The sequence below is a fragment of the Populus trichocarpa genome, chromosome 1 (assembly GCF_000002775.5).
Source record: "Populus trichocarpa isolate Nisqually-1 chromosome 1, P.trichocarpa_v4.1, whole genome shotgun sequence".
NCBI classification, from domain to species: Eukaryota; Viridiplantae; Streptophyta; class Magnoliopsida; order Malpighiales; family Salicaceae; genus Populus; species Populus trichocarpa.
In genome coordinates, this window is record NC_037285.2 from 13,741,998 (window position 1) to 13,755,992 (window position 13,995).

At 32.2% G+C, this 13,995-nt stretch overlaps 1 protein-coding gene across 1 annotated transcript; it reads right to left on the minus strand.

Annotated features, from left to right (window-relative positions):
* Positions 1–156: 156 nt before the first annotated feature.
* Positions 157–5,454, minus strand: LOC18094665 (ubiquitin-conjugating enzyme E2 34). Its single transcript, XM_024608129.2, has 10 exons — positions 5,256–5,454; positions 4,934–5,017; positions 4,455–4,509; positions 3,331–3,369; positions 3,141–3,204; positions 2,964–3,025; positions 2,833–2,872; positions 2,673–2,700; positions 2,219–2,310; positions 157–867 (listed from the first exon to the last, which is right to left on the minus strand). The coding sequence occupies exons 2-10, from the start codon at positions 4,988–4,990 to the stop codon at positions 597–599; spliced, it is 708 nt and encodes a 235-aa protein (XP_024463897.2). The 5' UTR covers positions 4,991–5,017; positions 5,256–5,454; the 3' UTR covers positions 157–596.
* Positions 5,455–13,995: the final 8,541 nt, after the last annotated feature.

Consider the following 13,995-nt stretch of genomic DNA (forward strand, 5'->3'; position numbering starts at 1 on the left):
TGATCTTATCATGGAAGACCCATATCATTTGCTCAGATTATTTACAGCATTTTGTATCTGGGTGTGCGCTTTTTACCCGTATGCGTATAGACCGTAAGAATCAGGAGGCTAAGTGTATTAGAGCATCACATGCTACGAACAAAATGAACCATATGGTAAGGTAACAGTGCTGGCCAAATCAATATCATTAAGCAAACTATAAATAATCAAGTGCACAGACAAGGGATCGTTTTTCTTTTGACTAGGCAACAGAACGTGGTATGGCAATGATAATGTTTTAGCAGTGACCTTGAACAGAACTTCGAAACAAGAAGAAAACAAAGAACACCAAGCTGAAGTACCAAACACAACCCCCCAACAAAATTGGCATTAAAATGGCATCAGAAGTATGCAAACTTCAAGCATTTGAACAGCCTGCCGACAGTAATATTAGCAACAGTCAAGAGACCCAAGTGGGCCTCATCGGCATCGACCCCTGTACAATTTTCTGGTAGATACACGGCATCAAACCTAAAGGAGGAGCATTTGAAGAGTAGTCTAGAAAACGCCTGTATTACCACTGACCCTTCTAGCATTTCCATTGTCCAGTCTAGATTTCAAAGTTGAAGCAGAGGCAGCGCCATTACAACACCAAAGATCGAAACCAGCAACAACATCATCCAGGTTGGAAATGGCTGCTTCCTGTTTCTTCTCTCATCCTTTGGGGCATCTACTCTTTTCGCATTTTCCACTGAAGAATCACCGTGCTTTTCCAATTTGGCTCTGGATTTATCTTCTTGTGGTGCCTGTGATGAAACAAGCTGCTCAGAGTGCAGCTCCTGGTCATGCTTCTCTACATACTCGGGAAACAATTTCCTGAATGCAGCACTGTCAAGAAGGAGCACATCAGACCCGATTAGAATTTAAACTAATTGATTAATTCTTGAACACAAACATTAATAGATTGTAGCTTCGAGCAAGCTAAAGAACGCATAAGAAAAGTAACATAATCATAACTACATAAACATTGAATCCACTGCCTTTATGGGAACAGGTAAGGATAATGGTGATTAAACAAGGAGCACATTTTGACAATCACTTAAACTAGATCATTGGCCCGTGCTACATTGTGAGTCAGATCAATTTTTTTTTAACATAAAAAATTATCGAGGCGTTGCTAACTTTTTTTTTTCCAGCAAAAAAAAATATTAAATTATTTGGGGATTGACCCGATATGACCCATTCAATTTGACAGGTTCAAAGACAACTCGGTTGACCAATAAAAGCATAGTTTGACTACAAAAACTTTAAGACATCTTTTTCAAAAATACAATATTGAGACAACATATTGTATCAATCCGAATCATCACGGGTTAACATGCCAAATCCAAACCCTTGATCATGATAACTCCAACAGAAAGTAAATCGAAACAAATTATAAAGATAAAGTTTAATTCACAATCAATCCAATGTTTAATGATAAAATTAAAAAAAAAAACTTACAAAAACAACTCAAGTCAAACCGGATTAACTTATTAAATGAGGATGGGAAAACCTTATAGAACAAATTATATATCACAATTCTAAATCAATTCAACTTTGAATGATGCAATAAAAAAAAATCAATTTTAAAAAGGACTAAAAAAATTACTAGAATAAACTCGGGTTAACCCACTAACCTCATGGCTCGGGTCATGAGACCGAGATAACCTCACAGAAAGAAAACTTAAATAAATCATGAAACCTAATTCTCAATCAATAAAATGTTGAAAGATGATATTGAAAAAAAATCAATTAAAAAAAAAAACTCGAGTCAATCAGGTTAACTCGTCAAACCCTTGACTCGAGTCATGAAACTGAGATAAATCTATAAAAAGCAAATTGAAACAAATCATGAAACTCAAATCTCTAGCTAACCAAATATTAAAGGATGAAATTGAAAAAAAAAAACATAGATTAAAAAAAAAGACTACTGCAATAAATAGTGATTTGTGAGGTGGTGCATAGGACAAAAACTCATCTCTTTTAGTGTTCTGTTAATAATGCAAACCCAAAGATAGGCATGCATGAAAGGCAACGAAGCCTAAGTCCTCTTGCATCATTCCACGAAATCATAAATCAAATCCACCTCAATATATAACCCAAGTGTGAATAAAGGGAAAAAAGAAATGCATGGTGATTGGGGAAATGGTCCAAATGGATCCTCAGATAGACAAGAAAGGCAGAGCACTGTACTTACTTCTTACAATTGAAAGCAAGAGAATCCTTTGCTAGGCGTCGCTTATCAGCAGCAGTAGTGTTCACACTTCCTGTGGTAGGACTGTTGTCCGTCTACATAGCAAAGATGCATCCTTGTTTGAGAAAATAGTCTAGGGAGAGTAATAATATAAACTTAAAAATGCCTCCAAATATGGGTTCCCAAGGAACTAATACATAGTTTAACCACCTTTTGTCATGAACCAGACCAAAATTACAGTAACAACAAGATAATGCCAGCTAAACACCCAAAACCCATCCCACACAAGTTGAAGGGAATAAGCCAAAAAATAAAAATGGAAACTTTTAGCTACAAGTAAATTATGCAAGTCTGATAATTAATAACAACAAAACAGATTCTGAAGCAAGAACCAGCCTTGACAAATTACTACATTGAAAACATTTAGGAAATTGAGAGCCAGCCACAATTAACTCACCATGAAAGAAAGAAGCCCTGTAAGTATACTGCAGCAATGAAATAGAAAAAATGTTAGACCAAGGATCTATAATAACTAGCTCTTTATTATTTAGAACTAATAATCCAGAGAGTTAGAAAATTAATTGAAAAATTACACCTTAAGCCTTAATCTGTTTTACCTTGATACAGACCACATGGGGTTCCAACTCTCTGGATGAACTGGAAAGCAATAAGATCAGGGTAAACAAAACCAAATATAAAAGATGGCCAAAAGTAAAATGTTGTAAGCATAGCAGGGTAAAGAACTTACAATCACTCATGGATAAGCATATTTTCTTTTGAGTCATGAATCGCCCATTGGGAGTGATCATGCTACATAGATAAAAGCCACAAAAGTTAGAAGCAAGCCTGAACTAAAATATTTAAAGAGAAAGACACGGGGAAAATGATATTCTGGAAAAACTTAAGCAGCAATAAAGAAGATTACATGATTCCAGGAGGTTTATAGGGATACTCTGGAGGAAACTTGATTTTTCCATAATAATATCCACCTTATCACAAGGAAGTCAGAATTTCCGATTAGAATAACAAAACAAGTGACACTACATTTTTCACTGAGCAAGATAACCACACTATTTTCTGCATCATGTATTGAATCAACAACATGGCTAGCAAACCTGCAAAAGGTGTTCCTTCACTTCCCTCCAACACATAATCTGAAACATAAAATTTACATAACATCAATATCAAAAAACACCTCAGTGAATTAAGACCACAAACAGCAACAGAGAACAAAAAAAGAATAAGAAGAAGAAAAAAAACACAAAAAGCAACAGAGCAAAATAAAAAATAAAAATAAGAAGCAAAAAGTAAAATGACACAAAAAAGGTTGAAAATGGAATCACTATGTGCTATGGATGAAAGAACCATAACTCACAATCATCTGTTAAGAAGGCTAAAATTTTCCTAAGTAATCTCTTCACTTTCCTAAGCCCTGTCTTCAACTCATCCCCATTCCAAATAACAATTGTGCTATTTCATTGTGGCATTCTTCCTAATACCAAACTATACTTAACACTAGGAGAAATGACTGTTCGAGATAATATCAGATGCCTTCCCTTATGTATTTGGTTGTATCAGATACAGTTGTAGATCTGAGATAAGTACTCTTGGTTGTAACAAGTACTTAGCCTAGCTTAGATAGCTATCCTATTGTTTTGTAACCTGTATCCTATTGCATGTGTATATATACACAAATTATTCACTGCCAAACCTATTGTTTCCTTTATATTTCTATTTCTTCCAATGACATCTCAGAGCATCATCAGCCAAGGCTGTAAAATCTGCATGTATTCATTCTTAAGGATGAAAAGTAACGTTTCTGGAACCTTTAGCATCTCCTTCATGTATTTAATGGAGGAGCAACAGCTCCATAATTGTGAACTAATCAAGCAAACCAGTAACAAACCGGGAAGCAGTCACAAGTGTTTTGCATCAACTTTTCCACACAAGGTTTGGAGTTTGAATGAGTCCAAGGACACAGAATTCAGTGTTTCAGCGGTTGCCTACAATATCTTGTATGTCATGATTCTTCTGCCAAATCTCAGTGACATTTGAAGCAAGTCTAGACAGATGATTAGATATTGTAATTCTTTTACCCTAAATTTAGATTGCAATAACTCTAGGTCACCACTCATGTCCACAAGTAGATGATGTAAAAAGCTCAGAGGAATTGGATATATATATATATATGTGTGTGTGAAAATTTCAGAGAAGGAAACAAAAATAAACAAGAACTTACGCCATTCAAGAATGTCACTTGGAGAAGGACGGGCAACAACATGAGAGACTGGTTCCTGCAAATTCATTATTATAAAACAACAACAAAAAATCAGTGTCGAATGATGAGAAGAAAAATGAAATGAAGTTTCATCCAGCAGTAAATGGTTGGTATTTGGTACTACAAAGACATTCAAATATCCAGACTATCAATAAAACATCGGGTAAAGGAAATAACAATCAAGCAGTAGATACGCAACCAACCATGTGATAAAAAATCGTAAATAAGCTACAAAGTAAAGTAAAGCAGCCGATGAAAATAAAACATAATCATCCATCTATCATAAGAGACTACAGTGTATCGAAAAGGATGGTGTACGTTTGGGAAACTGAAATGAAAACCCTAATGGGTAAAATTGACAGTCCCAATCTCTACTCTTCCCCCATTAATTCACTATGAAAATAGCACAAAATGGACTACATAACATAATAAAAACATACTTTACAGAGAGCTCTATATTCCTTCTGGAGTCGCTTGACACACGATTTCTCAGCCATGAATCAGGTACCTCCTCCTTTTATTTCCTTGGAATGATAAAAAGAAACAGAAATTTATTATAATACTAACTAAAATCATCATCACCATCAACCACTAATCAGGTCAAACTTAGATTATCATTATTATTATAACAAAAAAAAGGCAAGAAAACCGATTAAAAGAAAAGTATAAGGAATGAATCGAAGTTAAACCTAGATGAAATCTATCAGATAGATTAAAAAACAAATAGTAAGAAGAAGAGGAAGAGGAATTAGAAATCGTTACCTTAGTTTATTTAGATTAGATTAGATTAGATCAGATCAGATAACAATTCAATTCAAAATAAGAATCAGATGTCAGAATCTAAAGCTCAAACGAACAATCGAAGCAGAAGATTAAAAAAAAAAACTCATGTAACGGCAAGGGAGAGAGAGAGTTTAAGATCGTACGTACGACCTTTTTTATGTTTTTTTATTATTATTATGTTTTACTTCATTTTTAAATAATTTTGTAAGGGTTGGATGGATGGATCATGGACGGACGGACGGACGGACGGACGCTGAGAATTTGATTGGACCGTTGTCGGTGACAAAAAGACTTTCAATTTGTTGATGTTGAATTTATCGAAGGAAGTGGTTTAAATATTTTTTATTTAAAAATATATTAAAATAATATTTTTTTTATTTTATAAAATTTATATTTTATATATAACAATAATTTTAAAAAAAATTAATAAAAAAAACTTTTTTTATAAAAGACTGTAACATGTTATCAAACACTACCATGTTACTATTACAATTATGTGACGTTACAAATTATATTATAATTACTTTACGTGCGCTTTTTTTATTTCAGTCTTGAAGCATTTTCTACTCTACTTATGACCAGGAATTATTAAATTATTTCTTTTATATTGGGTTGACCAAAAATTAAGTTTGATAATTTATTTTGATTAGTTTATTATAGGGTTTTTATGATATATATAAAAATATCTTGATATTAAATTAATTAATTATTTAATAAAATAGAATTTAATTTACTTGCTTAGAACAAAATTAAAACAGTAAGCATCAAATTTGATATTAAAACAAAAAAGTAGTTTTTTTTATTGTTCATGAGGCACAAATTATAAATTTTGGTCCTCAAAGATTTTTTGTTTTTCATTCATCATCCTTGTTTTTTTAGGTTTTAATATTTTAGTTCTTCTTTTATTTGTTTTGCATTTTAGTCTCTCAATTTTACGAGGAGAGAGAATTGCAAGAAAAGTACGAAGAAAGATAAAATTATTAGTTGTCAACTTTTTAGCAATTAAAAAAATCAATCCTGATCTTAAGGTTTCATTTAAGGAGAAAATATCCATTTACAAGTTTTTTATCCCTCATCTTACTATAGAAAGTAGATTGGAGCTCCTTTTTTTTTAATTCGAGATGATTTTTTTATTAATTAAATGTTACTTTGAGATTACATATAAATTTATTGAGGTTTATAAAATATTTTTTTATATATATTTTTAAGTAAAAAGAAGTTAAAGCAAGTTTTTTTATTTCAAAAGTCAAGACCAAACTTTCTAGCAACTCGAAGTGGTTGAAAATACAACCGGTGAATGATATGTTGTATAGGTTTTTTTTTAAAAAAAATTAGATGATTGACACGTTATATATATTTTTTTAAAAAAAGATGGTCATGCGTGAATATAGCCTTATAAACCCACATGTTTAGCTTTTTTTTAATGGGCCAGAAGAGTTGGCCCACCCAAGCCCAGACGCCTTGCCTTTTTATCTTTAGTATATATTTAAGATATTATTTTATTGAATGCTGTTTAATTTTTAATTTTTTAAGAAGATTATAACATCTTTTTTATAATTTTAGCTAACAATTTTTTTGTGCAACTTTTCATGATAGTTTTTTTTCTTAAATCTCATTCGATGGCTTTTCTATGCATGTCTTTTTTTATTACTGTATTATTAAATGAAAAATATATTTTAAAAAATAAAGTTATTAAACTCAATCAGGTTCATGATATGGTTATATGTTTGGTGGGTTAACTCGAATTGACCAAAACATGATTCTCTCAATATTCTTAAAAAAGTTAAAAAAAAATTCTCTTTGATTTTTTTTAAATCTAGTTAGATTTTGACAAGACTAATCAAGCCGTGTTTGGACCTACTAAGTTTAACGGATCATATAAAGTAAATTTTCATCAGTTCAATTTAAAATTTAAGCTAAGTAAGGTGTTGAAGTTTTTTTGGCACAAAAAAAAGGAGGGAGGGGGGGGTAAAAGCCCAAAAACAAAACTATGTGTACCAATTGAAATTGCATAAACCTATCAAGTCATTTTGCTAAGTTTTGCTTAGTACAAACCATGAGGATGAGATTCTTTTTATTGAAATAAAAGGAAATAACTAAAATGTGAGCTTTTTTCTCGTAAAACTAAGATGGGAATTTGATGCAACCTTACCATGGGTTTATTTCTTCTTCTTCTTTTATGCAAATTCATAATATTGAACCTCTTCACTCATTTTTTTCAATTATTTTCTTAAAATAGGTACTTGTCAAGTTTCGGTGACTTGAATTGTTTGATGACGTGGCTTGTTATGATTGATAGAGCATAGAACTTTTGCTAAACTTGATTCCATGTGATTAATTTTAGCCGGCTTTATACCGACATGTGCGTGCGTGTGGAAGAGTTATAGGCTTATATGGTGCTTGCGCCAGTCATCAAGAAATATTCGTGATTGTCGGTCGACTTTTGGATTTTTTTTTTTAAGAGTTCCGAGGCAGCAGTACGTAGGTATCTTATCCGAGAAGGTTTTTTTTTTTTTTTTTATTCGAGGGCTTTATATATATATATATATATATATATATATTGTTATTACAGTTTAATAATGGCTCTCATCAAATTTGATACTAATTCTGTGATATGTTTTTAAATGCTATTGAAATTTTAGGATTTTCAATATTAATCTCTCTCTTTTAAGTATAAACGTGTAATTCAATTTTCATATTTATTCATAATTTACATTATTTTTGGTTGTTCAGATTATGTTATATTCTAGATAAGTAATTCATATCATGCAACAAGTCGGGTCAAATTTTTTCTAATATAAAAAAAATGTTCAAGCAATAGTAACACAAGTCAACACGGTTAACTTGAATGATACATAACTTGGAATATAAGATCGGGATAATCTTATAGAAAGAAAAAGAAAAAATATCATAAATCTCAAGCCCCAATAACCTAATGTCAAATTATTAAATTGAGAAAAAAATCAATTTTTAAAAAATAACATTAAAAAAAACCTTGAGTCAATACAAGCTAACTTGACCAACTTGCAACCCATGATATGAAATCAGGATAAAAAAATAGATTTAAAAAAACACCATAAAATACTCGAGTTAAACCAGCTTAACTTGACTAACCTGCATTTAGGATGATCTCGCAGGAAAAAAAATAGAAAAATCACAAAGTTTAAGGATTAATAATTTAATGTCAAATGATGAAATTAGAAAAAACAAATGTTAATTTCATGAAAAAAACATCAAGAAAAAAAATCTAAGTTAACAAGGGTTAACTCAACTACACCATTACTCGGGATATAAAATAAGGATAAACTCAAAAAAAAAAAGAACAAATAACCAAGCTCAAAGCACAATAACCCAATAATGAATAATAAAATTGAAAAAAAAATTAATAAAGGATTTAAAAAACAACATAACAAAAAAGAACACAAGAAAAATACTAAAATGTCCTTGAACTATGCTTATTTTTTTAAGGAAAATTGTATCATTTAACTATTCTTAAAAAATAAAAAGATAAAAAAGCATTTATGTTAAAGTTTAATGGTTTTTTTCTTTTAAGGGTATTAATGTAATTTTACTATGTAAATAATCTTGAAAGACAAAACAAGATTGACCAAAATCATTGAAAGGCATCAAAGTCATTTAACTGTGACGTGCAGAACAGTTTATTTCCAATTAATCTTGTAGTGCTCAATGGAACCCATTGAAAAAATAATTTTACCCGAATTGCAAGCCTTGTTAATTTTTTTTAGAATGGCAAAAATATCATTTCACTGTTTTTATGAATAGTAAAATGTGTACCAGATCACAGGTTTTACTAATGCCATTGAGTTTTTTTTTTTTGTAATAAATATAATTGGTTTTAGAGTTTGAGTATTGATCTTTATTTGATGTATTCTTTTTAGTGAAATTTTGATACTTTATTCGTATATTCATATATGATAGTCATAACTTGCATTATAAAATGCTCATGTACTTTTATAAGAATTTATAAACATTTAGGAAGTGTTTGTTTTCAAGGTTTGATTTGCTTTTCAAATTATTTTTTGTCAATATTTTTCTAATAATTTTGATGTGTTGATATCAAAACAAAAAAAAATTATTTTAATGTATTTTTAATTGAAAAACATTTCACACCACATTACAAAACATACATGGTTAAAGTGATAAGTCTGGTTTCTATTAAAGGTTTAAATTTCATAACTTAATGTTGAAAAACATTTTTTTTCCATATTAAACCTAGCATGGGCTGACCTTATATGGTCAGGTTGATTGGTCATGTCCAAATATCACTTAGTCAATTCATTGAAAGCCTGGCTTGACCCTAAAAATGTTAAGATTTACTATTATTTATTTATAATAGCTTTATATTGTCCTAATCTTTAAGGATTTATTAAGTTAAACAAATCGTGCTTTTATGGCTAAGTAAGTGGTCCCTATTATTCTATTCTATAGGAGTAGTGGTTAATGCTAAGAAGGAATGCTGTGATGTAAAGCCTATAAATATGCCTTTTTCTTTATCAATAAATATGAGCTTTTTCACCATTCAAGTAGTTTTTCTCTTTTGTTTTTCAACGAAGTAACAGTGGTATCAGAGCTTGGTTAATGAGATAAAAACAAAAGAGAAAAAGTTTCTAAATAGTGAGTCTCCAAAATAGTAAAAAATAGCAATAGTTTTTTCTCCTCTTCATCTTTTGCAGGTAACGATGGCATCAGATTTAAATTTTGTGCAAACATCGATCCCACGTTTTAATGGTCACTATGACCATTGGAGTATGCTAATGGAGAACTTTCTTCGGTCAAAAGAATATTGGTTGATTATTGAATCTGGAATTGAAGAACCAACAACAACTGCAGCTTTGACAGATGCCCAGAAAACAGAGTTAGAAGGGAGAAAGCTTAAAGATTTGAAGGCAAAAATTACCTTTTTCAGGCAATTGATCGTCCCATCTTGGAAACAATTCTTAGCAAAGAAACTTCCAAGGATATATGGGACTCCATGAAAAATAAATATCAAGGCTCTACTAGAGTAAAGCGTGCACAACTTCAAGCCTTGAGACGAGATTTTGAGACCCTACAAATGAAGGTTGGAGCATCTGTCACTAACTACTATGCTAGGATTATGGAGATAAGCAACAAAATGCGATTTCATTATGAGAAGATGGATGATGGTGTCATTGTTGAGAAGATACTGCGTTATTTGGCACCAAAATATGATTATGTTGTTTGTTCAATTGAAGAATCGAAAGACATAGATACACTTTCTCTTGATGAATTGCAGAGCTCCTTGCTAGTCCATGAACAAAAGATGAACCGAAGTTCAAATACAAATGAGCAAGCTCTTAAGGCTTTTACCTTTACTCAGTTCTCAAATTCTGGAGGAAGGGGTAGAGGTAGAGGCAGAGAAAGGGAAGGTAGAGGCAATAAAAATGGCAGCAGATAATTTTTTAAGGCTGATAATGATTAATATCAAAGTAGAGGCAGAGGACGGGTTCAACACTTTGACAAATCCAAGGTAGAGTGTTTTAGATGTCATAAATTTAGACATTATCGTTCTGAATGTTATGCTAGATTGCCTAATGACAAAGAAAGGGGAGAGCAATCGTATTTTACCGAAAAGAAGGAAGTGGAAACTTTGTTGATGGCTGTTAAAGCTAATCAGAAGCCAGAGTCTGATGTTTGGTATGTGGATACAAGCTGCAGTAATCACATGTGTGGATGTAAGTCTTCTTTTTCTTATTTAGATGAAGATTTTCATTCTGTAGTAAGTTTTGGTGATTGTTCCACTGTGAATGCAATGGGAAAGGGTGATATTGAGATAAGAACCAAGAATGGTTTTGTAGAAATAATTTCTGATGTTCTTTATGTTCCTGATTTGAAAAGTAATTTATTGCGTGTTGGTCAATTGCAAGAAAAGGGTTATGTGATAATTATTCAAAATGGTGTTTATGAGTTATATGATCCTTCAAGAGGAGCAATTGTTGTTGTTCAGATAAGTTCAAATAGGTTGTTTCCATTAAAGATAATAAAATCTCAACCTTGTTTAATGGCTGAAATAAAAGACCCTTCGTGGCTTTGGTATTTTTGTTATGGCCACTTGAATTTTGGCGGATTAAAGACTCTTCAACAGAAAGATATGGTGACAGGCGTCTATAAAATTCACATTCCTTCCCAAATTTGTGAAGAATGCGTTGTTAGCAAACAACATTGTTCTCAATTCTCTCAAGGAGTCATGAAGAGCAAAACATGTCTTAGAGCTGGTACACTCTGACATTTATGGACCGATAAATCCATCTTCTAATGGAGGTAAAAGATATTTAATTACCTTCATTGATGATTTTACTCGAAAAAATTGGGTTTATTTTTTACAGCACAAATCAGAATCTCTTTATGTATTTAAAAGCTTTAAGGCTCATGTGGAGAATGAAACAGGAAAGATTGTTAAAACCTTTCGAACAGATCGTGGTGGAGAATATTGCTCAATCGAATTTGAAGTTTTTTATGTAGATCATAGCATTCGAAGGGAACTTACAGCTGTTTATACACCACAACAAAATGGTGTATCGGAGAGAAAAAATAAAACCATCCTTAATATGGTGAGAAGCTTGTTAGCAAGAGGGAACATTCCAAAGAATTTTTGGCCAGAGGCAGTAAATTGGAGCATCCATATGTTAAACAAAAGTCCTACTTTTTCTGTTTAGAACAGGACACCTGAGGAAGCTTGGAGTGGGCGGAAACCAGCTGTAAATCACTTCAGAATTTTTGGTTGCATAGTTTATGCACATTTTCCGGATGAGAACAGAAAGAAGCTTGATGATAAGGGTGAAAAATGTGTCTTTCTTGGCATAAGTGAATGTTCCAAGGCTTACAAATTGTTCAATCCACTCACAAAAAAGATTGTGACTAGCCAAGATGTTGTCTTTGATGAGGAAAACACTTGGGATTGGAATAGGCAGCAGCCTACACAAGTTGTTTTTGACAATGACTCTGAAAATGAGCCAAATCTAGCAGCCTCTATGCTTGAAAATTCATCAGAAGTCACTCCAATAGTTGTTGAAATTCTGCCAACAGTATCAGAAACTACTGATGCAGCAGTTCAAACTCTTCATCGTATTCGAAAGAGGCCCACATGGATGAAAGACTATGAGGTAACTGAAATTGACGACCCAATTACTCATTTTGCTTCTTTTTTTTTTTTCATATTGTGATCCTACAGTTTTTGAAGATGCTGTCAAAAACTCAAAATGACGGAAGGCAATGGATGATGAATTGCCACTATTGAAAGGAACAACACTTGAGAGTTGACTAATATTCCAAAAGGACATAAGACTATTGGTGTCAAGTGGGTTTACAAGACAAAATTGAAGGAGAATGGAGAAGTCGATAAGTACACGGCTCGACTTGTTGCAAAGGGGTACAAACAAGAATTTGGGGTCGACTACAAAAAAGTGTTCGCTCCGGTAGCAAGGCTTAACACTATTCGGTTGGTGTTATCTATTGCTGCCCAAAACTCATGGCCCGTATATCAACTTGATGTAAAGTCAACATTTTTGCATGGAGAATTAAAAAAAGAGGTATACATAGATCAACCTCCAGGTTATATGAAGCAAGGTCACGAAAACCAGGTATACAAGCTAAAAAAAAGCATTATACGAACTAAAACAAGCACCTAGAGCTTAGTATAGTCGTATAGATGAACACTTTGCTAAAGAAGGTTTTCTTAAATGTCTTTATGAACATACACTTTATATTAAAGCTGGAGCATATGGGAATATACTTATTGTGTGTTTATATGTTGATGACCTTATTTATGTTAGTAATGATAGAGTCATGCTTGCTGATTTTAAGAAATCTGCGATGAATGAATTTGACATGTCAGATTTGGGGTTAAGACACTATTTTCTTGGCATCGAAGTAGTGCAATCTTCTGTTGGTATCTTTATTTCATAAAAGAAATATGTCTTGGAAATTTTAAACAGGTTCCACATGAAGGATTGCAATCCAGTTTTGACTCCATCTGAACCTAGTTTGAAACTCACAAGATTTGGAACAGGAAAAAGATGAATTCTACTCCTTACAAGCAAATTGTTAGAAGTCTTATGTATTTGACATCAACAAAACCTGATATTATGCATGCTGTAAGTTTAATCAGTTGATACATGGAGAATCCAACTGAAGTTCATCTCTTGTCAGCAAAAAGATTTTTTCACTATTTGAAAGGTACTGCAGACTTTGGAATCTTTTATAAAACTGGTGGAGAATCAAATTTGATTGGTTTTTCAGATAGTGACTATGCTGGAGACATTGAAGATTGAAAAAGTACTTCTGGTTTTGTTTTTATGATGAGCTCAGGAGCTGTATCGTGGTCATCAAAGAAACAACAGATTGTGATTTTGTCAACTACAGAAGCAGAATTTATTGCAGTTGTTTCATCTTCATGCCAAGCTATCTGGTTGAAGAGATTGCTAGAAACACTTCATAGTCATCAACAAGGTCCAATAACAATCCATTGTGATAACATTTCAGCAATCAAGATTTCAAAAAATCCAATTTTGCATGGAAGGAAAGTGAAAATCAGGTGGCTGATATTATGACTAAATCACTTAAGCAAGTTGTGTTTGTAAAGCTTCGAAGAATGCTTGGAGTATGCTCTTCAAATGATGTGGTTCAAGAAAGGGCATAACATAATTGTTGAAGTCTATTTATTTATAAACTAATTTTTGCG